The sequence below is a fragment of the Benincasa hispida genome, chromosome 5 (assembly GCF_009727055.1).
Source record: "Benincasa hispida cultivar B227 chromosome 5, ASM972705v1, whole genome shotgun sequence".
NCBI classification, from domain to species: domain Eukaryota; kingdom Viridiplantae; phylum Streptophyta; class Magnoliopsida; order Cucurbitales; family Cucurbitaceae; genus Benincasa; species Benincasa hispida.
The window spans coordinates 59,618,492-59,646,218 of record NC_052353.1 but is presented as its reverse complement, the minus strand read 5'-3'; the positions used below and the strand labels follow the sequence as shown (position 1 = coordinate 59,646,218).

Here is a 27,727-nt window from a genome sequence, read left to right as displayed (position 1 = left end):
TTTATATGTATTAATAAAATATAAACAGAAAAAATATATTAAAAGTAAAAGCTTTAACTGTTTCGGCTTTTTCTTACTTTATTTAATTATTATAATTATTATTATTATTATTATTATATTATTATATTAATTATATTATTATTATATTATTATTATTATTAATATTAATTATTATGATCATCATTTATTTTATATATGTGTGTGTGTGTTAGCAATTAAAAAAATCGGGCCAGGGGTGATAACTGGCAGAAATGCCAGTTATTATAAGCCTTTTATTTAGAATTATGAGGGCTAACAAGTAGAAAATGTGGTGATAATACTTAGAATTTGTGAAAAATTGAGTTTTGCGTCGATTAGCACTTAAATCCTCATTGACCCCAATATTATACGTTACTCTATGCCAAAGTGTCTATTTTTTGTAGCTATCGCAGGAATCAAACGCATGTACTGGAAATAAGCAATCGCAATCAAACGCATGCGTTGAAGCCAAGCGACCGCAAAGACAAGCGCATGCACTGAAATCCGAGCTATCGCATAGACGAACGCATGCGGTGATTGAATGCATCCATCGCATAGAAGTTGCAGTGATCATGCGAATACGGTAATCACTTGGAGATTGTGGCCACAGAGTGATAACCATAATAGAAGGACGATCGCAAGATGGGTAGAATGCGTTGATACTTCAGTTGAATTAAGCTCGGATGCATACTTTAGGAGTATCAACAAGATAAGATGATATGACATTGCCCATACTGCGACAAAGGCAGCAATGAAACATAACGCAATCATGATAGCTGTCGACGTTTAAACTCTATAAATAGCCCATTGAACCTTCATTTCAAAGGATCTGAACTTCTGCCTCAAGGCAAAGGTTTGCGATCACAGATGAGGGCATGAGCGAGATTTTCTGTGAGGATTCTTCATCTCCACAAACCAAACCGAGTGACGACCGGAGCTTTCGCAGGAGATAGAGCTTGAGAGAGACATCTCCACCATTCATCCATGGCACCACCAGTAGCCTTGACTCAAAGTCTTTCATTTCTTCTTTAATCTCTGTATTGTATTACATTTTAGCTTAAGATATTAAGACATTTTGTAATCAATGCATAACTTGATTCCTTCAATGCCATCTTTTTCATCTTCTTTATCTTTATCATCGTTTACCTTCATCGTTTATTTATCAAACGCGATCGCATACTCAATCGTGTAACCTAGAGATAGGACGCATGTAGCAACCCACCGAAAGGTGTGCGTTGTGCGAGTATAGTGAGTTAATCCTTTTTGCTTGATGAAAGGCTGTAGCGACGCTTGTTGATGGGTTGGTGCAATGCTTGTCTATGAGTTAATTAGCCACATGTAACTACCTGAGAAGGTAAGAGATGGAACGCACTAAGCAAAGTATACATTGTTCCTAGAGATAGGCACGGTCTTATGCTCGACGCACCCATGTACTACAGAGATATAGTCATGCGGCTGACCACCGAGAGATGTGCGATGTGTTAGTGTGACGAGCTGGGATTACTCAAGCGATTTAAGATAATAAACATTACTATGCGTTAACAGTTGTTGTGTATCTATCAATTCTCATCGCAAGTCTTCCATTGCTCAATCTGTTTAGTTAAGAGTAGGAGTAGTGTGTAATCCATTAAACTTCTTCTTTTTACTTTTATTCATCGCCTCAAATGCATTGCTTCAAAAGCATTATTGAGTGTTCGACCTCGGATTACCCGAGAAACTTGCGTTTTCGTTATACTTGGCGAGAAGGCAAGAAAACTTGTGATAGGAACGCATGGTCATTGCATACTAAATTAACGCATACTTGTTATTCCAATGTATGATCTCAGACGCATGGGCATAAACATATAACTTAAGACATACAGCATACAACAAATAATGCGTTCACACCCCATAATTTCCCATCAACAAGTTTTTGGCGCCTACCGGGGACTTGGCAGCTAATGGTTTGTTAAGTTTTATGTTTTCGCAGGCACCCTTTCAGTCTTAAGCGTATTGTAGCTTGTGCGACCAAGTTGCAAACAATATTTGAGTAGAGGCAATGCGCCAAAAGTCAATACCGAAAGTCAATATTGACCCCGAGATAGAAAGGCTATCTGTCGCATGAGCTGGAAGCAATCTTAAGCACATGTCAACCGTCATGTGTCCAACAATTACTGGAAGTTCTAATGGTCAGGACAACGAGTCTTGACCTAAGCAGTTGAGATCAATCTCCTGCATGGAAGACTCCTTGTGGTGACAACACTCCAATTTCTCTAGGGAAGTATTCTACTTTATCTTTACCTTACTTTCATAGTTTAGTTTATTTTTATTTTTATTGTTATTTTGGATATGCGGTTGCTTCCTTGGTTGTGGTGTGTTTGCTCCTTGTAGGTGCAATAATAACTCTCCTTGGTGCACAGTTACAACGGAAGAATCCTCCCCATCCTTCAACACATGGCTTTGATCGTATGAACTTCAACGCATTGTCGCATGCGTATTTCTACTTAAGGTTCTTTTCTTGTTATTTTTTATGCATTATCCTTTTGAAATTCTCCTTGTCTGATTGCGGTCTTTTGCGATGCATCTATTATGGTACAAATAATTCACTACATTCGCTAATTAAGCATCGCAAGGCGCTCCTTACTTTTATTAGCTTCTTCAAATTTTGAAAGTCTTAAGTTTTATTTTGCGCAAACCTTTGCTCAAACGTTTATTACCACATTTCTGTTGAGTTTGTTTTTAGCTTGCGGTGAGAACGCTGTCAACCTCTAAGTTTGGGGGTGGCAGTAGTCTCGGAGAATTGCGTTCATTCCTATAAAAAAAAATTGGAATAATAACTTCGCTGTCAACGCAATGGGGAAACCCATGTTGATAAGAGTTAAGTTGTGAAAGGCACTTACCCGTAGTTGGATGTCCACATGACACTCGTAGGGGGAAGCCAAAACGAAGGTAAATCACCAGGATCAACGCATACGCACAACTCCTCTGTTTGGCGCAAGCCAAGTTAAGCAATACATGAGTTGAGTTGAATATGGAACGCAACCGAAGTTGGATGCCCGCATGACACACGTGGGGGTAAGCCAAAACGAAGAACGTAACCAGGTTCAACACCACATTAGAATAAGTAATCGCATAATCTTGAATTATTTTAAACAAACGCATTCTCAAGAGCTGAACGCAAAGTTGCGGAGAATGATTAAAAAGTTTTTGAGTAAAGGCTTGTTGAATTTAACTTAGAAAATATCTTTTTGAAAAAGCAGCCGAAGTGGAGGAGAGCATTACAACCATGGTTAGAGGTACGAGTAAATTTTATTCTGGGAGGCTAGTCATCACAAAGAAACATTGGAAGGTGAGTTAAGAATTTCTTGAGTATAATGCATGCTTAAGGACAAGCATGATTCTAAGTTTGGGGGTATGATAACTGGCAGAAATGTCAGTTATTATAAGCCTTTTATTTAGAATTATGAGGGCTAACAAGTAGAAAATGCGGTGATATTACTTAAAATTTGTGAAAATTTGAATTTTGTGTCGATTAGCACCTAAATCCTCATTGACCTCAATATTATGCGTTACTCCGTGCCAAAGTGTCTATTTTTGTAGCTATCGTAGGAATCAAACACATGCGCTGGAAATAAGCAATCACAGTGAGACATAACGCAATCATGATAGCTGTCGGCGTTTAAACTATATAAATAGCCCATTGAACCTTCATTTCAAAGGATCTGAACTTCTACCTCAAGGTAGAGGTTTGCGATCACAGATGAGGGCATGAGCGAGATTTTCTATGAGGATTCTTCATCTCCACAAAGCAGACCAAGTGATGACCGGAGCTTTCGTCGGGGATAGAGCTCGAGAGAGACATCTCCATCATTCATCCATGGAACCACCAGCAGCCTTAACGCCATCTTGTTCATCTTCTTTATCTTTATCATCGTTTACCTTCATCATTTATTTATCAAACGCGGTCGCATACTCAATCATGTAGCCTAGAGATAGGACACATGTAGCAACCCACTGAGAGGTATGCGTTGTGCAAGTATAGTGAGTTAATCCTCTTTCCTTGATGAAAGGCTGTAGCAACGCTTGTCGATGAGTTGTTGCAATGCTTGTCTATAAGTTAATTAGCCGCATTTAACTGCCTGAGAAGGTAAGAGATGGAATGCACTAAGTAAAGTATGCATTGTTCCTAGAGATAGGCACGGTATTATGCTCGACGCACCCATGCACTATAGAGATATAGTCATGCGGCTGACCACCAAGAGGTGTGCGATGCGTTAGTGTGATGAGCTGGTATTACTCGAACGATTTAAGATAATAAACATTACTATGCGTTAACAGTTGTTGTGTATCTACCAATTCTCATCGCAAGTCTTCCATTGCTCAATCTGTTTAGTTAGGAGTAGGAGTAGTGTATAATCCATTAAACTTCTTCTTTTTACTTTTATTCATCGCCTCAAACGCATTGCTTCACAAGCATTATTGAGTGACAAGTCCCTGTGTTCGACCTCGGATTACCTGAGAAACTTGCGTTTTCTTTATACTTGGCAAGAAGGCAAGAAAACTTGTGATAGGAACGTATGGTCATTGCATACTAGATTAACGCATACTTGTTATTCAAATGCATGACCTCAGACGCATGGGCATAAACGCATAACTTAAGACATATAGCACACAACAAATAATGTGTTCACACCCCATAATTTCCCATCAATAAGGGGCGGGGATCGGGTTCGGGGTCGAGGACGGGGCGGGGATCCCCTTCCTGTCCCCGACCGAGGACTCGATTTAAATCTTCGGTTTGACCCCCATACCTGGTCAAACTAGGGATTCCTCACCCCGATCGGGTCGGGGACCCACAAGGAATTTTGCCATCCCTAGGAAAGAGGATGTATACGATCGAGTTACACAATCGAGTAAGTGGGAGAAATAGACAGTCTATCGTATAGACAAAAGGTACTCGATCGTTTAGTAAACGAGGCAGTCGTGTAGCTAACTTGCTCATCGTTCACTCTCTCAAAGGGCTATCGTATAGCTCTCTCTTTTTCACTCGATCGATTAGTATGCAATGATGTGATTCTCAAAAAATGAAATCTCTTTTCATTTTATTCTTCAGTTATTAAAACTGAAAATAACCTCCCACTTGCATGGTTAATGGAGAAAAGAAAATAACCAACTAACAATTATCTCATAATTGTATAAATAAATATTAAAGCTAATTTAACATATTATATTTATAACCTATAGTTTTAATATCACATCATATGTAATATTTAAACCATAGTTTTTTTCTCCTTTATTCAATATAAATCATATTTATATTAATTCCTCCAATTAATGTATCTAATACATCAAATCAATTATATCACATCTAATTGAACCAATTTAATTATATCATATATAATCAAATTCCTTCTTGTTAATTTAAGCACTTCAAACTAACCCAAAAACTAATTCTCAGCTTGAATCCATTGAGCTACCAAGGGGACCTTATGGACTTGTAGTTTGAAGCTCCAACGGTACGTGAATAACTGACTAAACTCTTTAATCACGATATCCACTATCCGTTAACTATTGGGCACTCCACTAAAGACCGACAGCTGCACTTCTCACTACAGATATATTTATGTGTCTATTGGATATAACCAATCAACAGTACGATAACCTTCACAGATCACTTATAAGTACAATTGGGCCAATTTACCGTGTTGCCCCTGTAGTTACATCTACCACTGATTCCTCTAATGAACAATACATCATAGTCCTACTATGAGTGAACACTTCTCGGGCCATGAGAAATTGTGTGGCACCACATTGTTCAAGCCCCGGAATCAACCCTTAAGGGAGCAATCTATCTACTTACCCCTGCTTTGGGGAAGGAGTGAATTTCGTCTTGTGTAGTTGAGTTCCCAGTTCCCCAATCAGACGAATCTTCAAAGTGGTACATTTGAGTCGACAATCTGGCCGCTCACACCCATGCAAATCAAAAGACCGCCCTCAGAGGCAGGAGTTCTCAACTCACTCGGGATTAAGGTCATGTTACCTATGGTCATCCTAATGAAATGAAAGTGTCATGAACGACATTATATAACGAGACTAAAAATTTTGTGGTCTAGTCTTATACAAACTCCTTTGTATAGGATACCCCCACTTGCATGTCTCCACCTGAATGATCAGGATCAGACCATCTATAGCACTTTACAACACTTAAAACAACTACAAAGCGAGTCGTATCCGTAGTGTCACCAGGATAAGATTTCCCTCCTTTATCCATATACTACAGACCATTTAGGTTATCACTTAAGGCATGATCCACTTGTATGTCTCCACGTACATGCTTAAGTTACAATGATAACCAGGGATCTTAGTTTATTTGTTTGTGGTTAATGTAACTAAAATATCTCATATTTCATAGACAATAGTGAAGAAAATTATTATTACATCACAAATGTTTGTCCATACACGTGTTTACAGACTACAGGACTCTACGAGATTTAGGGCATTAACCCCAACAGGTTGCAGTTTCTATGGATGGAAACAATCAATTATACCCATTAGCATATGCAATAGTGGACAATAAAATCGATCGATCATGAAAATGGTTTATGTCGAATATGAAATACAGTATCGGAGAACCTGATAATCTAGTATTTGTGTCTAATCGGATGGTATCTATTAGCAATGCTATTCGTGCATTTTCTTCCACAGCATTTCATGGATTGTGCATGTGGCACATAGATTAGCACTCATGGATTGTGCACGTGGCACATAGATTTTTCCTCATGAAATGTTGTAGGAAAAATGCACGATCGATTGGTTTTTCGATACCATTCGATCAGACAAAAATACTATATTATCGAGTTCTCCGATACTGCATTTCAAATTCGACATAAACCATTTCCATGATCGATCGATTTTATTGTCCACTATTGCATATGCTAATGGGTATAATTGATTGTTCTCGTCCATAGAAACTACAACCAACATGGTCCCTTTGTATTTACCTTTCAAGTGCACCCATCAACAATTATCACAAGCCGATAGCTTGCGTAACCTCTAATACAAGGCCTTAATGCCATAAACATATACTTAAAATACACATCATCTTCAAGTTCGATCTCAAACACTGTACTCGGATTCCCTATTTTTAACGCTTCCCCATAAGTATGTAGTATGAAGTATGAGTATTTTGGAGTACTTCTAGTGAGATCATATGTGGCTTATCATAACTTATGTTCACGCTATAATCTCTCCTTATATCCTCAACGATATGACAAGGTTTATAAATACGTTCTATGCCTGTAAACTTATTTGTAATCAACTGACCGACAACCATAGCAGTTGCTTGTCAATGGTCGTGATTCAGAATTCTGATGAAACATGTGTGCGAACTGTAGTACTTTGTGATCTTGAATATATCAGACCCTTCCATTTTCACTACATAAAGGCTCCACTTACAAGTCTCCATAATACATTTGACCGTGAACAAAGATTTGGTTGACTTTCTGACCCTAAATTCAAATTTCTTGTTGATAGATAAAATAGATAATCACATTTTCAAATCCTTTTTAGTAAAAAATAGTTTACCAATTTTAGTGTCTGTCCTAGATGAAGAGGTACCAGGAATAATCAACTCTCCCCTATGACTTGAAGACACAAAAGGTGGAACCACTGAAGCTGCTGTAGAACAACGCACATCTCTATGATCACGAATCATTTCATTCAATCATGTTGGTTGCTTATTAACATCCACTAAAGGACCACAACGTTGCTCTAGATGACCACAATCCATATAATCAAGTCTAGATGATCTCTCATTATCAATAACTGAAGTACTGCCCAATTCTGTATCACCATAATTCATTGATTCAATCCTATTGGATTAGTGTGATCGTTGTCTAATGATAATGTTGATAGTACAGTGTTGGTAGATAATAGAATATCATCCTCCTCCCGACGAAACTCATATGATTCCTCGTATTGTCTGTCTACAATCGTATCATCATAACTCACATTTCCAAACCTCATTCTAATATTTTCGTCCTGATTTGATTTTAGCATTACAAATAACTGAAGTCTACTAAGCTCTTCTCGGAAAAGAAGGAAGTGAACAACATCATCATTCCTTATGTATTGTGGAGGGGCTTCATATTCAAGCTTATATTTAACTCCCATTATAAGGTCAAACTTTGAAGAACTAACATTTGTAACTCTGTAAATGTGAGATTTAAGTTTTTCATACTTCAATGTAACAGGCACAATGATTCCTGTCAACTTTCCTCCATTATACGAACTTTCATTCTCATCCCAATCACCTTCATATCGAACAAGTAGACACTTTTCTGTCATCCTACAAAGCAAGCGAACATTTGTCATTAAGTTGTACAAGCAATTGAAGTGTACTCTCGCTCTCTCTCTTAATCTCACTCTCTCTTAATCTCACACTCTCTCTTAATCTCGCTCCCTCTCTTAATCTCGCTCCCTCTTAATCTCGCTCTCTCTCTTACTCTTGCTCTCACTCTTGCTCTCTCTCACTCTCGTTCTATCCTTCGCTCTCTCTCCCAATACAAAATTTCGTAATGCTCGATTCCTACCTTTCCAGAAATAACACAGCAAAAATAATGAAATAAACTCAAAATAATGAAACACCGTTTTGAAAAACCTGTTCCATTCTGAAAAAGCCTCGTCTTGAAAATCCACATTCGAAAAAACTCCGTTCAACAAAACACCGTCGAAAACCAGGAAAGTAATCACCGTTGAATGGAGTTTAGAGTTTAAAGAAATCACCATTGTATTGTGTTTAGGTATTATTGATTTGAGGTTTCAATCGAGAAAATTGCCAAATCATTTGTATACTGACGAGCAATTACATCAAAATAGGGAATTTAAAGCGAGAGCGAAAATGTTTAACCAGACGAGAGCGAGACTTATAACGTGAGGCACTTGCGAGGGCAATTTACGTAATTTAGTATGATGATGATGTCAACCGTCATTTGACATTATTTTTTATAAATGGGTCATTTGACATTTTGGACCCAAAAAATGGGTCATGCGTACAAATTTCTCAAAGTTCAAAATATTTTTTTATGAAATAAAAAAGTATTTTATGTTTATCCGCAGTAGATTCAAAGCAAACCCACATTGTGAAAACTAAGAATTTCTTGGGGAACAAACAAAACAACGAAGCAGTGTTTTGGCATTTATGAATGCTCCTTGTTGGGCTGGGAAAGTAGGATGACACATGAATCATGAGAAAAATAAAAGAAAAGGAAAAAAGAATTAAAAAGCATATTGGTTTCAATGATCAACGAATCTGCGGCAGTTTTTCAATTCAACGATTTGCTTCGTTTGCTGTGCCGAACTGTGCAGAGGCACCCAGAAAAGGCTAGAAGCTTCTATTGAAATTCATTAGAAAATAATGGAAGTCAAAGCCAGAGCTCCCGGGAAAATCATACTTGCCGGTGAACATGCCGTCGTCCATGGATCCACCGCCGTTGCCGCTTCCGTCGGTCTCTTCACTACAGCTTCAGTTCGATTGCCGGGTTCTTCAGGTGCTCTCTCTATCTCTACCTCTTATTTGGGTTTGACTTTTATTTGGGTGTTTGGTACTGAAACGTATGATTTGGAAGGTGAATTTGCGGATTATCAGTCTCTTTCATATGGGTGATCTAATTGCTTGATACCCATTTGATCATTGAGGCTATTTCTATAGTTTGTCGATTCAGTGAACCCCATTTCATTATATGGGTTATTAACGCTTGCTTTTGTGTAAATTCAATTTGAGTTGGAAAGCACTGTACCCTCTTGTAGTTATGTTCTAATTTCCAGTTTTCTGGGTAGTTTTCTTGTTCATCTTGCATCCATATTCACATTCTGGTGTTACTTGATTTTGATTTGTAAGGTTTGAACAATTGATTGAAACTCTTCTTCTTAGCATTAAGAAAAAGGAAGGAAGAAATGAACTTAGATGCACGAGTAATACTGCAGAAGGTGTCAGAACAGCTATATGCCTTTGTGATCTCTACATCTTGGTTTAATTGTTGCATATCTCACAGATTGCTTATCTTATAATTGGAAAATTTTTGTGCATTTCATCCTAAGTCTTTGTACGCCCTTTTCCTCATCAAATTACATGCTTTCTTATCAGACAAGGATGATCTTGTGAAACTCCAACTGAAGGACCTGGCGCTCGAGTTTTCATGGCCAAGTAGTAGAATCAAGGAAGCTTTGGGTGTGTTTGTTGGTGCCATCTCGACACCCACATCGTGCCCTGCAGAATGCTTGAAATCAATTGCATCTCTGGTTGAGGATCAGAACATTCCGGAGGCGAAAATTGGACTTGCCTCTGGAGTGTCAGCATTTCTTTGGCTTTGTTCTTCCATACTAGGGTATGGCATATCATTCATGAAAGGTTTGACAGATTTTAACCTGTGCATTCTCTATTTCCCTTTGACTGCTCCCTTGTGTTTCAGATTTGTGCCTGTTGAGGTGTCCATCACTTCTGAGCTTCCTCTTGGATCTGGCTTGGGATCATCAGCCGCATTTTGTGTTGCCCTTTCAGCTGCTTTGATTGCTTTATCAGGTTCGGTGAATGTCAATCGGGAGCACCGTGGATGGATGGTATATAAAGAAGAGGAATTAGATTTGTTGAACAAGTGGGCCTTTGAGGGTGAAAAGATAATCCATGGAAAACCCTCTGGAATTGACAACACAGTGAGCACATATGGTATGCAAAATCCAATTTTCTTCTTACCATAATCTTCCCACTTTTTGTTCAACTGCTTGTTTATAGGTTTCTAGTTTTCCATTGGCCAATGCAATACTTTATAGGATTTTATTTGTCTCTGAAGCAAAGTGGACTGTTTAAGAACTAACTTTGCATCTGCTAGGCATTCTTTCTCAAGAACTAACTTCACTCCATGCCACTATGGCAGCTGACTAACTCTTATAGACTTAGTGATCTATTTGTCAAGAGCCAAGGTATTGGAATATCAAAAAGTTATCCAATCGTGTTATAGAATTTTTATCGAGTACAAAGATATCATGTTATCCTAATGGAGAAATTCAAGGAGGATAAGTTTACGATATTCTGAATACTATGTTTCTATCCCTAGGATTACTTAGGACCGGTTAATTGAATGGTACCAGTTTTTAATGTGTGTATGTGTGTGTGTAGTTTCATTACTTGAATTCAGTTTCGAACCATAATTTGTACCAAATTACATCTTTGTTTGTTACAGATGTTTTTGTTTTGTCTTTCTCATACAAGAAAATCTTATGTATCAGGCAGCATGATCAAGTTCAGGTCAGGCAGTTTGACCCTCATTGAATCCAATATGCCATTGAAAATGCTTATTACAAACACAAAAGTTGGAAGAAACACCAAGGCTTTAGTTGCTGGTGTTTCTGAAAGGGCCATTAGACATCCTGATGCAATGAAATCAGTTTTTAACGCTGTCGATTTTATCAGCAATGAGTTATCGATCCTTATTCAGTCACCAGTTCATGACGACGTGTCCCTAACTGAGAATGAAGAAAAGTTGGCGGAATTGATGGAAATGAATCAAGGTTTACTTCAGTGTATGGGGGTAAGCCATGCATCTATCGAAACCGTCCTCCGGACTAGCTTGAAATACAAGCTAGTTTCCAAATTGACAGGAGCTGGAGGTGGAGGCTGTGTTCTTACGCTGCTGCCTAACTGTATCCTTTTTCTGTTATGGAATCTTATAGCATGATTCTTCATCTGCTCTCACTTCTATCTCTTTATTTCCCTCTTGCGAGTATTGATGTTTTTGGAGTTCACTGGTAGGAGTACATGGTTAATCCGTATTTTCCCTTCCTATCTTTTGATGCCTGGTAAATTAGATCAAACAAGTTTTTACTTAAATGCTCTTAGTATGCTGTTTATTCAAGGGTTGAATAGTCATTCCAATCTCTTACTTCTTTTTTCCAATTTGGTCTCCCTGATTTGGTCAAATCTATTAAAATGCCATTGTTGTTTTCGAATGTGAAAAGTTTTCCTATGTGATATATTTTCTTTAGATACAACAATAGGCGATGAGCTGGTATCTTAAGAAAACGTGCAACATTAAATATTGTTAGTATCTAGTAACAAGGAAATCGTTTTGAGATATTTGACTTTAACATATAAACTTTTAAAATGATAGGGGCTAGTGTAAATGTCATTACTCCTCTTTTTTTTTTAATTTCAAGCATTAATGACCATTAAGCTTATCGAAAAATGTCTCTTCATCTCCCTCCTTTCTTATATTTAATACCATGAATGAAATATCTTGTTTCCTATCATTTTCATAGACGACTAACTTCAAATAAAAACGAATTAGGGAGCTAAAATGATAAGTAACATGAGATTAGAGATTTAGGTACTCAACATCATTCCATATTTTATGTAGTGCCGCCTCCTTGAGGGTAATTTTAGAAAATGTATGTCAGCATTCATCCATTCTAGTCCATAAGAAAACTGCAACTTGGATTTATCTTATTGTAATCACAAGCAAGATATTCCTTTATGTGTTTTCTTAACTATGTGAAACAGTACTTTCAGGGAAAGTTGTTGATGAAGTAATTGCAGAGCTTGAGTCATGTGGATTTGAATGCTTCATTGCTGGGATTGGAGGAAAAGGGGCAGAGATCTCGTTCGGTGATCTGTCTTGAATTTTCAAGTTGTTTTTTGAATGAAACGAACCCTTTTCCTTTTGTTCCTTTCTTTTCATGAAGTTGAATACGCTCATTACTTCACGCATGTCACTTGAAAATTTCTTGAAATCATGGTTCACACACCCCCATCCCCCAATAGGAGAAATAAACTTTTATTCTTCCAGTTTGTTAGTTCAACCAGGCAAGATTTAGAATGAAGTCTATATGGTAACTTTTGTTGATCATGGTTAGCGTCAGACTACTGAAAAGTTCTAGTAGATGATAATCTTTCTGCTCATGATACTCTTGGTGTTAACTAAATGAAACTTCTTTCCGGATATATTGGTTTGAGAATTTCGAATAGATAGCTTATTTTCAAGGGTCCAAATGAAAAAATACATGTGTTTTTAAGAAAAAACTATTTTTTTTTGCCTTATGCTTGTGTCACATGGTGAAATTAGTATAATACCTTTTGGAGCATGCATGGTAACCCTCAATGCTTGATTCTTGCTACTCACTATCGCTCATCTCAATACTCATTCTTGTAATCGCTCTCGATGACTCAACACTTGCTTCGTTCTTGCTTTCTTATTCTCGATTCTAGTTAAAGATGACAAAACAAGAAAGAAAAAATGAACGTTATATATCACGTTCTAGTATAAAATATACATCGTGAGAATCGAGAACAATTAACGAGAATGAGAGTAGAAGTAGTGCAAGTGTCAAATCAATGAGAGTAAGTATCAAGATGAGCGAGAATCGACCGTCGAGGGCCACTACGCGTACTTCATAGGATGTTACAATAATTTCACCATATGATTATGCAAGTAGAAGATGAAAAAAAACTTAATTTTCTAACCAGTTAGCTTTTTTTACATTTGAACTTTAAAAATGGGTCATTCGTATAAAAGTCATGGTTTCTCTGTTTTTTTTTGTAATCGTTGATTTACAATGTGGGTAAGTTGAAAGACACAAAATCTTTTAGTGCAGAAATTTTTTCAGATACTTTCACATTCTTCATTCAGGACTTGTCCATCTTAATCATTTGTGCATATTTTACATACCATGATGCCTTTGTTAGGAATGCAGAGTCAAAATCTCATCTTAACAACGAGGCATTGTAGGTAAAATCATCCATCATCACGCAAGCCATAAATTCGCAATAAAATCATTCATCATTCAATTTACCAAAAGTCACATTAAAGTTATGCACAATTGGTGAATTAGGAGATATTAATATATTTGAGTTAATATTTGTTTAGTTGTTAATTTAGATTAATTGATGTTTAATTAGTATTTTAGAATTAATTAGTTAATTGTCTTTTTTTTCTTGGAAAGTAGTAAATAATCATGTTAGGGCTGTAAGCCTGTAATAATTTTTTTCTTTTTACTATTTATTTGAATATAGAACTATGGTTCTTTCTTTCTCCTACTTACAATGAATTTGGCAATAACTGTCTTATGGATAGTAATCTAGTTTAAAGTCGATAATATTATATCAATTTAGGTTTTATATCCATTTATAAATAATTCTACTTATATTTTTTGGGCTAAGGAAACATGTTCGACAATTTAGCAGGCAACAATAACAATTTGATTTCGGGTGAGATTAGTTTGTAATTTAACACTTAGAATTAGGGGTGAGTATGTTAGACCGATAAACCGACACGACCGACCTAAACCAGCTGGGGGTCGGTTTCAAAATTACCCACCGAATTAGCTTTCGGTCGAGCACACAAGGGGTCGGGTTATCGATATTTTAAAAAAATATTAAAATACTAAATAATTGAATAATAAGCTTCGATTTTCCTTCTTTCGTCTGCACGTCGCAAATTGTTAAGGTTTTGTTCTTCGGTTTTCAGCTTCTTCCGGCCTTCTTCCTTCTTCCTTCTTCCGTTCCGTCTTCCGCCGTTCTTCTTCCTTGCTAGTTGCTAATAATCCTTCACTTACAAATTGTGGAGGGTCCGATTTTCAGAGGCAGCCATCCCTTTCGCAGCTCACAGTCGCATTGTACGCTACTGCTCGTCTTCTTCGTAGCCGTTCTCAGGCACACCAGTGGGTCTTGTCGTTCCTTCCTTCCTTTCGCACCGTCTTCATGCTCGTCTTCGTGCAGAGACCTTCCTTTCGCAGCTCGTCTTCGTGCTGTTCCTTTCTTTCGATTCTCAGTCGCATCGACAGCCGTTCCTTTCGATTTTCAGCCGTTCTTTGTATTTTGTAATGTATTCTAAATGGAAATTAGTTTGAAAATAATGGAAATTATGGATTGACTTTGATTTATGGATGTGTGGTTAGTGATTGACTTAACAATCTTACTGAGTTTATGTAAAGCTGAAATCCTTTGAGTTTTTGTGAATTGTGTGATACTGACGAGTGATGACATCTGTCATGTTGTGGTTCAGCTACATGGATTCAACGGATATGGAGTTTGATGGAACTGCAACTGATGCTTCAAAAAATGAACGAGATGCAGAAGAAACGGATGCCAATACAAATATCATTGGTGTTGATCAGCAAATGAGACATTCGATGTTCCAAATCCACCAAAAAGAAGGAAGGCGGTAAAAAAATCCATGATTTTGGATCATTTTGAGAGGCTAAAAGGTGATCCTAAAGACCTTCATGCTCAATGTAAGTACTGTGGAGTTATCTATGCAGGTCATTTCAAACGTAATGGTACTGGGACTATGAAGAATCATTTGGAAAATTGTAAAAAATATCCTTACCAGAAAAAGATTCAACTCAAATGACATTATCTTTCAAAACTAAAACCAAAGACAATGTTGGGGATAATACGTCACAACTTGTATGTGAGTCATATAGTTTAGAGAGTTGTCAAGAAGCATTGGTTGAAATGGTAATTGTTGACGAATTGTCATTCAAGTATGTGAAGGGTAAAGGATTTAATAAATTTTTCGATAGATTAACATGTGCAAGTCAACCTAGATTTGTTGTTCCGTCTCAGTTTACTATGGCTAGAGATGTGCTTAAGTTGTATGTTAATGAGAAAAAGCGTTTGAAAGACATGTTTATGAATAGGAAGTATATAGTTTCTCTCACTATGGATTGTTGAACATCGGGACAAAATATAAATTACATGGTCCTAACTGCCCATTTCATAGATTCTGATTGGAGATTACATAAAAGAATACTTAGTTGTTGTCCAACTGAGAATCATAAAGGCGATACTATTGGTAAAACCATCGAAAAGAATTTGAAGGATTGGGGCATTGAAAGGATAATGACTTTGACTATTGATAATGCAAGCTCGAATGATATTGCCATTGCTTATTTTTTGAAAAGATTCAATAAGGAATTATTGTTTGGTGGAAATTTTCTACATGTTCATTGTTGTGCTCATATATTAAATCTCATAGTATGTGATGCTTTTAAGGAATATAATGATTGCATTGAAAGGATTCGATATACTGTATGGTTTATAAGATCTTCTCCTGCACGTTTTTTGAAATTTAAAAAGTGCATTGAAATTGAAAAAATTTCTTATAAGAGTTATGTGTGTCTTGATGTTCCCACTAGATGGAACTCTATATATTTGATGCTTGAGACAGCTGTAAAGTTTGAAAAGGCTTTTGATAGATTAGAAGATGAAGATGCTTCTTATAGACACGATTTGTCACCAAATAAGGAAGATTGGACAAATGCTAAGATGTTGATTAGGCTTTTAAAGGTCTTTTATGATGTGACATTGAAAATTTTGGGGTCTTTGTACACCACTTCAAATATGGTTTTTCATCATATTACAGTGGTTTAGAATTGTATACGTTTGAATGTTGGTAGTGCAAATGCAATGCTAGTTGGAATGACCAATAACATGAAGGCCAAATTTGAGAAGTATTGGGGGAACAATGAAAAAAATAATTTGTTGTTGTATGTTGCTATTGTGCTAGATCCTCGAAAAAAGTTAAGGTTTGTATCGTTTTGCCTTAAAAAAAAATTTGGGCCAAAGGTTGCCAAATCTATGGAAAATGTAGTGGAACAATGTTGTAGAAGTCTCTTTCATGAGTATAGTATTACTCATACTCAGAGTGGGAGTGGTAGTACTACTACTAATACACCAATTGTCCCAGCCTCGGAGACCATGATTGATTGTGATCCAACTGAAAAAGTGGGTGAAGACTTTGTCTATGATACAATTGATCTTGATTTTGAAGGCGATGAGACTATACTTTTCGAACAGGGGTCAGAGATTGATATTTATTTGTTGGAAGCGAATGTTAAGAATGAAGGTGATTTTGACATACTTCAATGGTGGAAGAGGAACAATCATCGGTTTGAGGTTCTTAGTCGTATGGATAGAGATATTTTGGCAATTCCAGTATCTACTGTAGCGTCTGAATCGGCTTTTAGTATAGGAGGACGTGTTGTTGATTCATCACGTTGTTCATTGGTTCCAAAAATAGTGGAGACTCTCATTTGTACTCAAATTGGCTAAGTTCTGGTCCAATAGATCTTGAAGTTCAACATGACATGGAAGAAGCTTCATTATTTGAAGAAGGTATTAATTCATCATTTGTATTTTGTAGTTGTAACTTGTTAGGTTAAAATCTTAATGAGATTGTTTTTCTCTTTTTAATCTTAATTATATAGGATTCAGAGCGGTTACGGACAATGAAAAAGACATTCAAGACTTTCCTGATTTTGCAAAGTTGTCCATTAACGATTAAGCATTTATCATTTGATTTTATTATAATTTGGTTGTATTTGGCAATTGACTTTATGTTTTATTGTAATTGGGTTGTATTTGACAATTGACTTTATGTTGTAATTTCTAGTTTGATTGTATTGTATGTGAGTGTGACTATGTGCCATGTGACATTTCTATTTGTGACATACACTCTCGACTCTTATATTAGTTTTGTTTTCAATTATATATGTAATATGTATTAAAGGTTCTTCAAGCAATTAAGTAAAGCGAGCTGTAACAGAATCCCAAACAATGGACAAATATTAAGGGTTGTCAAATCAAATCATATCAATATCTTATTTTTAATACCTCTAGGCTAGCTCTATTCCATAAGTATTAAAATAATAAAATGTGAAATAGTATCTTGAATTTTGACTCACAATCACAAATTAAAAGAGAAAACTAAACATGATTGATAAGGAAGTTAATAAATAGTTGGTTTTTTTTTTATTATTAAAAATTGTTATTTATAACGATAATGATTTATAATTAAATATAACTTCTACCTAATAGCCAAAAAAAATTATAACGATTTATAATTTATAATTGTAATTTTTCTTATAATTTTAATAAATAAATATAATTTCTTTTAAAGGAAGAAAAAAAGCAAAAAAAATAAAATAAAAAAATATAACTCTAACCCGAAAAAACCGACTGACCGATCGGCCGGTCGTGTTTTCGTCCAGTTGCCGGGCGGGACTGTTTTGGATATATTCCAAATCGATTCTGGTTGGTTCGGGGTCGGTCTAGTCGGAAAAGCGACTCCGACTGGCCGATGATCACCCCTACTTAGAATGATTTAGTCTCCACTACAATGTAAAATCTTATTTATGTTGATTGGTAAATTTATTTGGTAAATTTATTAAGAACCAATCTTTTTGATAAACTATAACGACTAAATTGATACATCACGAAAATTAAAATTGTAACAAATACTAACAAGAAATTGTTTGCCTATATCGTTAACTAATTAATTTTCTCATCTTATTTAACATTGTTTTTCAAATCAAAGAATCTAAATCTGCTGACATGAGAATGTTCAACATGTAAGTAATCTATTCTTTCTTTTGAATTCGCAAACATGTGCTCAACATCTATTCATGAGGTCGGAGTTTTGAGAGGAAGAACGATTAAATAACAAGAACATATGCTTCAACCGGCAAGTCCAGCTCTTTTTGTTTATTTCTTTTCTTTATTTTTATTTTTATTTTATTTTCCTTTTTTGCCCTTTTTTGGTGTGCTTCCCAAGATATGCCCAGACCTTAGCTTTAGTAAAGCCAATTCCTTCTCATTTTACATTCAAAGAATAAGATTTTGATCAAGATGTCACACATTTTGAAAGAATAATATTTTGATCGAGAGATCACATATTTCGCCAAAGATGCTATTGGCCAATATGTTGAAGAAAAATAAAGAAAACTCTTCCTTTCCTTATACAATATGTCCATAAGCATCATCAAAATCAAAGACATTAGACATATAATTTGGAATTCAAATGTTTATTCGAGAATTTTTTTTGCTTCATATCAAAGAATAAGATTTTGATCGAGATGTCACACATTTCGCCAAAGATGTTGGCCAATATGTTGAAGAAGAATAAAGAAAGCTCTTCCTTTCCTTATACAATATGTCCATACATGTTATCAAAACTAAAGACATATACATATAATTTGAAATTCAAATGTTTACTTGAGAAATTATGAAAACGATTAAGAAATTATGAGAAATCAAACACAATTTTAAAGTCTAAATAATTATCAAAAGAAACCTTAAGGTTCTCTTGAATCATGACACAAACAATTACCAATCCAAGCTAATCCATTTTACTGATAGTTCGATGAAATCTAATTGAATGAACGACTTGATCTAAGAATAAATTTCTACCTTCCCAGCTTTGATTATCGTAAGAGGATAAGCCATTTCATTTTCTCTCTTGGTCTTGTTCTTTTTTTTTTTTTTCCCTCAACCTTGTTGCCTAGTTCCAAGGGCAGCAACATGTTTCACATGTTAGTGAGTGGAATTTTGTTACCTTCAATGCCAAGGCAAAAACAGAAACGAAGATGTAATTTAACAAACAAACAAAAATGAAATGAAAAAGAAAAAGAAGCTTAGACAATAATAGAAATAAACCGATTGATTCTCATTCTTTTTTGTGTTTGCTTTTTAATGACAAGACAAATATTTGTGCTTCCATTGTTGATTTGAAACTGCCATGGCTTTCTTGAAACGTTGCCTCAGCCTTTGTGCTCTTCTACACTGTTTGTTGTCTCTGCTACATTTGGTACACTGTGATGGTTAGCTCTCTCTCTCTCTCTCTGTGTGTGAGTTTTTAAAGCTCGTCAACTACACAGAAAACAAAACATTCTTAACCCAGTTTATTCATTCAAGAGAATTGAAATTCCCCAACTCTTTTTATGAAATTGTACAAAAATCTTATTTTGCCATACCCTTTTCTCCACATTTCAAACTAAGCGATTTTTCAGTCATCTTTCTTAATACATTCATCAAAGAAATATATAGTATGAATCGATAAAGTCAGTCAAACTTACAGCCCTTTTGAGAAAGATGAATGGCCAGTCTTCTTTTCATATCTTCATTAACACTGATGAGTGAAACTTCAAACCTGTCTACCTGCAGTTGATTTAGAAGAGCTTTTTAAAGGCCTTAACATCCATAGAAACTCACAAAACCGGTTGGTTCTCACTGAGAACGCCAAAGCAAAGTGTATAGCAGAACAAATTGCGAAGAACTGGTATAATCAACTGCCTTGCAGTCATGCCAGCAATGGCGATGCCCTTTCGCCATCCAACCAGAGCCAACTTCCTTTGTTCGATCATTACTCAAGAAAGTGCCAAGTTAAACTCAATCATACAATAGATGGGGTCATTTTACCAGTATACGTGCCTAACTCAGCAGAGAAACTTATGCTTACTAGTTGCACTCATTCTCAGGCTCCAAAGTATTTGGGTAATGCAACTTACACAAGGGTAGGTCTTGCGACAAATAAGGACTGTTTGGTGATTGCTTTGGGTACTGATGCAATTGGTGGAAGCTATTCTGCTGGTGTATCTTTGGTTCCAAATATTGGCTGGGTTTATGCTGGGATTATTGTTTTGGGGGTCAATTTTTTGTTTTAGTGAAGGTGAATAGCTTTTGTTTTCTTTCATTATTTAAATTGTTATCTACGATGTATGGTCGATGATTGTCTCAAGGAGTAATGTAATGCAGTACACCGTACGTATCCATTTTACATAAATCGGAACAGCATACTAAATGATATTTCAAAGGGGCAAAGTGTTCTTTTTTTTCTTTGTACTCTGTAACTGTCCGTCTTTAGGTCAACTTATAAGCTCTAGTAGAATGGAACTTGTTTTAAATCCCAAAAAGAAGAAACGCCAGAGATACACCTGAAGATACACTAGAAGAATCCTCTAAAAGAAGCAACTTTTGTCCAAAGAGGGGAAAAACCTCTAAGACTGTTATCTTGAGAGAGAGAGAGAGATACACCTGAAGAATCCTCTAAAAGAAGCAACTTTTATCCAAAGAGGGGAAAAACCTCTAAGACTGTTATCTTGAGAGAGAGAGAGAGAGATACACCTGAAGAATCCTCTAAAAGAAGCAACTTTTGTCCAAAGAGGGGAAAAACCTCTAAGACCGTTATCTTAAGATCCTTTAAATGATTTAAACCTCTTTAAAAAAAATTTGGTAAGACACGCCTTTTAAAATGAAAGCAACTGACGAATCACAACACATCACTATAATGGAGTTCAAATACAACGGGAGCCCTCGAAATAGAGATAATAGATCATCAATACCAATGAAACAACCAGGAAGAGCAATGTAAGCCCCAAGCCTAGGAATCGGAATCTAGATGATTTGGCACTTGATGGCCCTAACATTCTCCTTCGACATGGGCATTTAATCAATGATTAACCTCTTGGCTAGTCGGCCACCCTACTTGTCTTGAACTCCTACTGAGAGTGAAGACTGTCACTATAGACCAATACGGATCCTTTCGACATGCGTTATCATCACTCACATGTTTTCTAGAAAAAATCTTAAGAGGTCACTCAACATTGAATTGAGCTACCGAGAAGGATTGTACCTCTTGTTGGTATGTTAGTAACTACCAATTCTTTTAAGTTTATTTGAATCATGCTTATGTAACATCAGGATCCTCTCTCATTCGGATGAGTTGTCAGTTTATTCATGTACCTCTCTTCTACTCTCACGTCACGATAACGAAATTCATGGCTTTTGGTTGCTTGTGAAATGTACATAGCTTCAACTGTTTGGAATATTGTGCATAACATATATGAAATTGAAATACATTGAGAAAAAGAATCCTAACAATCTTCCTTAATTAGATGAACAAGAATGTATTCCCAAAAAAAAAAAAGAAAAAAAGAAAAAAGAAAAGAAGAAGAAGCACGTCCACATTTTTACAGTTCATATACCTGTAGAGAAAAGTTCAGGAAGGTCTTTACCGTTCCAAATCTGAAGACAAAAAATTGTAAACCTGAGGTAGATGGGATTTCGTACCTGTACGCCGTTACAGGCAAATTGATTGAGCAACCAATAGTTCTCTTGAGCACCTTTAATTCCATTTATTCCATTAGTTATGATTTTAGAATACAAAAAGTAGGACATGAGAACCTCATACCCTTCATGAATAAAGCAAAGCAATACAACCAGAACAAGCAAATTCTAAAGATACCACAATGGCAGAAGAACCAAAAAGAAAAATGCTGAAGATACCTCATAACCTCATATACTAATTATTTCTGTTCAACTCTTCCTTATCCAAGCAGATCTGATGCCTTCTCCTTGACCCTGCAGCAGAATAATGGCCTTGGCCAACCCCAAACTCGGCCTCTTCCTCTGCGGTCTTGCACATGGCTTGCTGCTATTGGCGAGCTTAGTGCATTGTGATGGTTCTCTCTCACTCTCTCTCTAGTTCCACAGCACTTGATCGGTTCTCTTGTACACTGTGACCCTCTTTCTCAATACACACAAACACAATAATTTCAATAGTTCCTAGTTTTTCATGGGTTCTTCTGTGCTTTGTGATGGCTCTCTCTGATTCTCTGTATTTAAACACTCACACACAGTTACACAGTTCCATACCTTTGCTGGGTTCTTTTGTACTTTGACAATGGCATTATCCATAGACGATATTCCCTTATTGCTGCCTCAAAAAAACTCACACCTAATTATCCATCATTTGCAGTGAATGAAGACACTTTTCAAGGCCATAAACAGCTACAGAAGGTCAATAGAACTTACCCCCATGAACAGGAACTCCAAAGCAGACTGCCTCGTGACGAATATCGCTTGGGATTTCGACGACCAGTTACCCCTCAGCATCTTCACCAGCGGCTCCATGATCAGTCCGAGCAACTTAACCCAACTCCCCGATCTCCCCGACTACCTATCCAAGTGCAGAATCGAGCTCAACCACACGAAAAATGGCCTGATTTTGCCCCTTTACATCCCCAGCTTGGCGTTGAATCTTGTTCTCCGTGAATGTACACATTCCCAAATGGCCAAGTATTTAAGCAAACCCGAATTCACGTCGATCGGAATTGCGTGTTATGAACAATGGGCAGTGTTCGCTTTCGCCACCGATTCGCCCCTTGGAAACTTTAATTCTGCCGTGAATTTGTCTGATTTGGGTCTTCGCCATTTTTACTTGGTGTCGTCCTTGTTTTTTGGGTTGTTTCTTCTCTCTGGGTGAGGGCTATTTTCCATCTGAAACGACATGTCGATATTGTTCGGAAAATTTCAAGGCATGATGGCACAGTATTTGTCGTCTTTTTCTTTTTCTAATCAATTTATTGGCCGATGGAATTAATATAATCTCCATGATTATAATATTTTATTAGAAAAAACACCTCTTTACCCCTTTAATTTGAAAGTTTACATCAAAGGCCAAAAGTTATCCTTAATTGTGTTCCATGATTATAATAGGTATAGAAAAAAGGAAAGGGTTGATATGGGGATTGGAATGGAATTGCATGGGAAGAAGGGAAGGAAGGGGGAGGTGGAAGAGGTTGGAAGAAGAAACGTGTCTATTTTGGGTGTCAAAATTCCTCTTCCATAGAAGGGCACTTGGAATGGCCACAACAAAACCCGGACACAAAACACGACTCTATGCAACCCCCCCACTCTCTTTTCCTTATAAATAATTATAACTCACCACCACACTCTCTAATCCATCCATCCATCCTTTTTTTTAACTAATAATGCCTTCTTCTTCCTCTTCTTCTTCTTTCTTTTCTTTCTTGGGCGTTTTCGCCGTTGCATTTCTCTTCTTCTCCTCCTCTCCTGTTCTTTCTAAAGGTGACACCCTTTCTCTCTTTCTATTTTCTCTTTTTTCTTCTTCTTTTCCCAATTTACTTTCATTTATTCAATCCATGATTAAGATGATGTTATAGCAACTGAATTTAGATGATACCAAAGTAGGTTGAAAGTTCCCTCAATCGAGGACTTAAGGTGGTATTAGAGCCGGTAGGCTTAGAATGGTCGTAGAGCAGTGGGTTTAAGCAATTATGTGTTCAACCCCAATCTTACACCCATCTTATTTCCTTCCAGAATCTTCAAACCCTTGAAGTTACCAATATTTTACTATATTTTTCGTTTTTTAAACTAAATTGAAAAGTGGATAATGGAGAAAAATTAAAAACTAAAAAACTAAATGGAAGGGTGTCATAGATACTCGATGGTTTTGTTTATTCTGAATGAATAATTTTTAAGAATATCTCAAAATATTCTCATAACTGTACTTGTACGGGAATATGGAGATGTCGTTATGTATTTCACTTATCAGTTATCGGTCTTATATAATTTAAATTTATAAATGCATTTTTTATATACATTTTAGTTGAAATAATTTTGTTTTAAATAACAAAATTGCTGATTTTTATGGCGTTTATTTTACTACATTTGAAAACCGCCCATTTTAGTTTATACTTATTTTATATTTGAGTTTGAGGTTTTATCGCATACATGTAGAAATGTGAAATAAAGTCTTCTATTAAAAAAAACGTGAAATAAAGAAAATTGATACAAAAATAAAAGGAGAAAAATGTTTGGCAAAAATCTCATTAGAGGATGTGTTCGTAGAAATCATCGAAACTCATGAGACCCAATTCTACTGTATGAGCATTCTAAGATGTTCTGTTATCTTAAAATATATAGATATCTAATCAAATTGGATAATTCAAATACTCGTACAATGGGAGAGAGATTCTTGGATTCAAATGCCCCCTTAAAGTTAACCAGTGGAATCATCAATCTCAAAATTGATGGTTCGATACCACCCACGAATTTTAATTTAGAAAGATTTCTTATAAAATTACAGACGTAGGAGGTGGATTTGAACTTGGTTAAATCACCATGTTTTCATTTCGTTTTTGTTCTATGCGGTGCGATATTGATTATTGTAAATCTGTAGAGAATGCGTGTAAATTTTATAATATAGTGGAATTTTGTTGACCAAATCACCTGATTGCAGATGAAGAAGACAACCTTCTCCAAGGCTTAAACAGCTACCGACAAGCACAGAACCTCCCGCCGCTCACAAAGAATGCAAAAGCCGACTGCATTGCAAACGAGATCGCCGACGATGCAGAAGATCAGCCCTGTACTGTCACCACCGCCAAATCAAACGTCGTTGCAAGCCGACCGTCACAGATCACGAAGTATTTGAACGATTCGAGGTTCGTCGGGGCCGGACTGGGCAAGGAGGATGACTGGATGGTGGTGGTTCTGACCACCGGAGCGAATACCGGGAGCTTTGAAGGATCGGGGGCGGGGTTGGTGGTGGTTTCGATTTGGGGATGGGTTGTGTTGGTTGTGTTAGGGTTTCTGATTGGGGATTTTGTGAGATTGTAAAAAAGGGAATTTGAGATTTTGCCGCCAAATTTCGTTGGGTTTTTTTTTTTTTTTTTTGGGTTCAGTTTGTTTTATAGGTTGAAATGTAGTTTGGGGGTTTGAAGTTTTGATTGGGATGTGGAAAACGTAGTCGTATCGCGTATCATTTTAATGGACAGTTTTCGTGGTTCAGTGCTTAATATTTAAATTCGATGAAAATTGAGGTGTCTTTAAGTTTGAGTTTTTTATAGGGATATTTTCAAATATTTTTCAAAGTTTTCCATTTTAAAACAATCTTTATTTATAAGTAAGTTGATTAGATTTAATTGATTTCCAGTTGAGTAGGGTAGTCAATGTTAGAAAGCATGATCCATTTTGTGAAAGGTGTCATCTAAAATGCACTTCTGGGTGCTATCGAGCTCGAGTAGAGCTTACTTTGACGTATAAGTTAATGCATATTAGTCATTGGGAGACCTTTTCGAGCATCATGCTTCGAGTCGAGTCGAGTTTACTTTGATGTATAAGCTAATGTATATTAGTTAACGATTTGGCTTTCTCTCTGGCGGCGAGTATATTAGTTAACGATTTGACTTTCTCTCTGGCGGTGGCTTCATTGCGATTTCTTAGTTAACGATTTGGCTTCCTCTCTGGTGGCGATTTCTTCTTCTATGGATGCACTAGAATATGATCGAGAGGGCGATTTCTTCTTCTATGGATGCACTAGAATATGATCCAAAGATGGAAGAAAAGTCTTTTAACTTCTTTTTTCAACGGGCTTTCTCTTGTAAAGCCAAGAGACTGAGAAAATTTTGGGAGTGATAGTCAATTGGATTGTTTTTTCGTAATAAATGTGGTAAATTTTTATACTATTACAGTAATAATATCTATTATGATAATCATGAAAGTAGTGAGTTTTATATATTTTTAACTTCAATTAAATTGAATACATTTTATTTTTTAATCAGATTATACGATTTGATTATAAATTTTGGAGGGATCACACATTAGTAGTTCATCTGTTACATTATCATTTGTGGGTTATTTTCAATATGTTGAATAATATGAAACATTATCATTTGTGGGTTATTTTCAATATGTTGAATATATTATTGGAGTCTGACTAAAGCATATTTATTTTTACTTATGTCAAAAAGCTTTAACATTGCTGTTGCTATTAGTTAATTATATTTTGAAACTCGATACTTAAAAGAAATTATGAAAATAAAAATTTAAAATAATATTTAAATTAACAAATAAATCTTTTATGTTTTAAAATAAGTTAACCAAATCTTTTTGTATTTACATGTTTTTCTTAAAAATTATCAGACAAGATTTTGTTCTACTATACATTAAAAAAATCAAAATTATAAATAAAAAAAAAAAAAAAAAAAAAAAAAAAAAAAAAAAAAAAAAAAAAAAAAAAAAAAAAAAAAAATCAAAGTTATTAAAAAATGGATCAATACTAACTCTGAGTTTGTTTTTCCAGGGAAGACCTGAAGTCTTCTTCCTCACTTCTTGTGGGCTTGTAAGGTCTCAAAAGGAATTTGGCTTTGCTGCTATTTTCCTAATCTTCAAAGCATCTCCATAGTAATTCCAAAGTAAGTTAAATTTGTATCGACCCTTGTTTCTATGCAAGGTGCCCAAGTGGTGAGACAGGCAAGCCAGGGTTCGTGATCTCCTCCAAGGTTGTATGATTAGAAGATGAACGTCAATGCTTCTTGGAATCATGTGAATAAGTGTCGCGATGTGTGATAGGTGGTTCATGACTCCCTCGAATCTCCAATCTATGTCAGATATCAACAGATTGCTCAGGAATGGTCAATCAATTTACAAAAAGCTCAAACGGTTATTGAGGGCTTAACACATTCATCCTCTATTCAAACTCTTCCTCCATTTGTTTTAGTGCTAAAATCTGGTTCTTGAGAGGTGGTTAATATGATAAACAACTGCCTGATAGACTTTACTAAGGTAAGGAATGCAATTGATGAGATTGTTGTTTTAGCAAGGCGATTGGAAAATGTATCTTTCTCTTATTGTCCTCGTGTTTGCAACTGTGTAGCTCGTTATGTTGCTAGATTTTTATCCCATTTAGATTTTTCTGGAACTTCCAGTTCAAAAGCTAATGAAGTTGTTTTTCCAAAAAAAAAAAAAAAAAAAAAAATCAAAATTATATCCAATATATCAATTCATTTTTTCTTAAAAAAAATCATATGTTAAGGACCTAATAGACACAAAATTGAAAGTTCAGCATCTACTCAACATTTTAAAGTTTATAAACTATAAGACTTAAAAAAAATGTGTTGGACCAAATAGACATGAAATTATATTATAACCTACAAATTGTTATATAATTTGAAGTATAGAAACTAAATCATTAAATACTAAAGTTTATAGAGTAAATTGATAAATATTTAAAAGTATAGAGACTAAATTTTTACTCACTTAAATTCAATACAAAATTAGTACTTTTATAAAAGTTGAATCGCCTATTAAACATTT

The 27,727-nt window shown here is 35.8% G+C and overlaps 2 protein-coding genes and 1 pseudogene across 2 annotated transcripts; all 3 read left to right on the top strand.

Annotated features, from left to right (window-relative positions):
• Nucleotides 1-9,160: 9,160 nt before the first annotated feature.
• LOC120078611 (mevalonate kinase) lies at nucleotides 9,161-13,069 on the top strand. The gene is made up of 5 exons (XM_039032897.1): nucleotides 9,161-9,545; nucleotides 10,142-10,382; nucleotides 10,467-10,720; nucleotides 11,281-11,694; nucleotides 12,551-13,069. The coding sequence occupies exons 1-5, from the start codon at nucleotides 9,413-9,415 to the stop codon at nucleotides 12,667-12,669; spliced, it is 1,161 nt and encodes a 386-aa protein (XP_038888825.1). The 5' UTR covers nucleotides 9,161-9,412; the 3' UTR covers nucleotides 12,670-13,069.
• Nucleotides 13,070-18,932: 5,863 nt separating this feature from the next.
• LOC120077428 lies at nucleotides 18,933-24,996 on the top strand (annotated as a pseudogene).
• LOC120077427 (uncharacterized GPI-anchored protein At3g06035-like) lies at nucleotides 24,591-25,249 on the top strand. The gene is made up of 2 exons (XM_039031308.1): nucleotides 24,591-24,663; nucleotides 24,870-25,249. The coding sequence occupies exons 1-2, from the start codon at nucleotides 24,591-24,593 to the stop codon at nucleotides 25,247-25,249; spliced, it is 453 nt and encodes a 150-aa protein (XP_038887236.1).
• Nucleotides 25,250-27,727: the final 2,478 nt, after the last annotated feature.

Excerpts from the sequence above, each read along its gene's own strand:
- LOC120078611 (XM_039032897.1), top strand. The coding sequence starts at position 9,413 with ATGGAAGTCAAAGCCAGAGCTCCCGGGAAAATCATACTTGCCGGTGAA. Across the intron at positions 9,546-10,141 it reads TCGATTGCCGGGTTCTTCAG|ACAAGGATGATCTTGTGAAA; the intron begins GTGCTCTCTCTA and ends CTTTCTTATCAG. Across the intron at positions 11,695-12,550 it reads TCTTACGCTGCTGCCTAACT|TACTTTCAGGGAAAGTTGTT; the intron begins GTATCCTTTTTC and ends TATGTGAAACAG.
- LOC120077427 (XM_039031308.1), top strand. The coding sequence starts at position 24,591 with ATGGGAGAGAGATTCTTGGATTCAAATGCCCCCTTAAAGTTAACCAGT. Across the intron at positions 24,664-24,869 it reads CATCAATCTCAAAATTGATG|ATGAAGAAGACAACCTTCTC; the intron begins GTTCGATACCAC and ends ACCTGATTGCAG.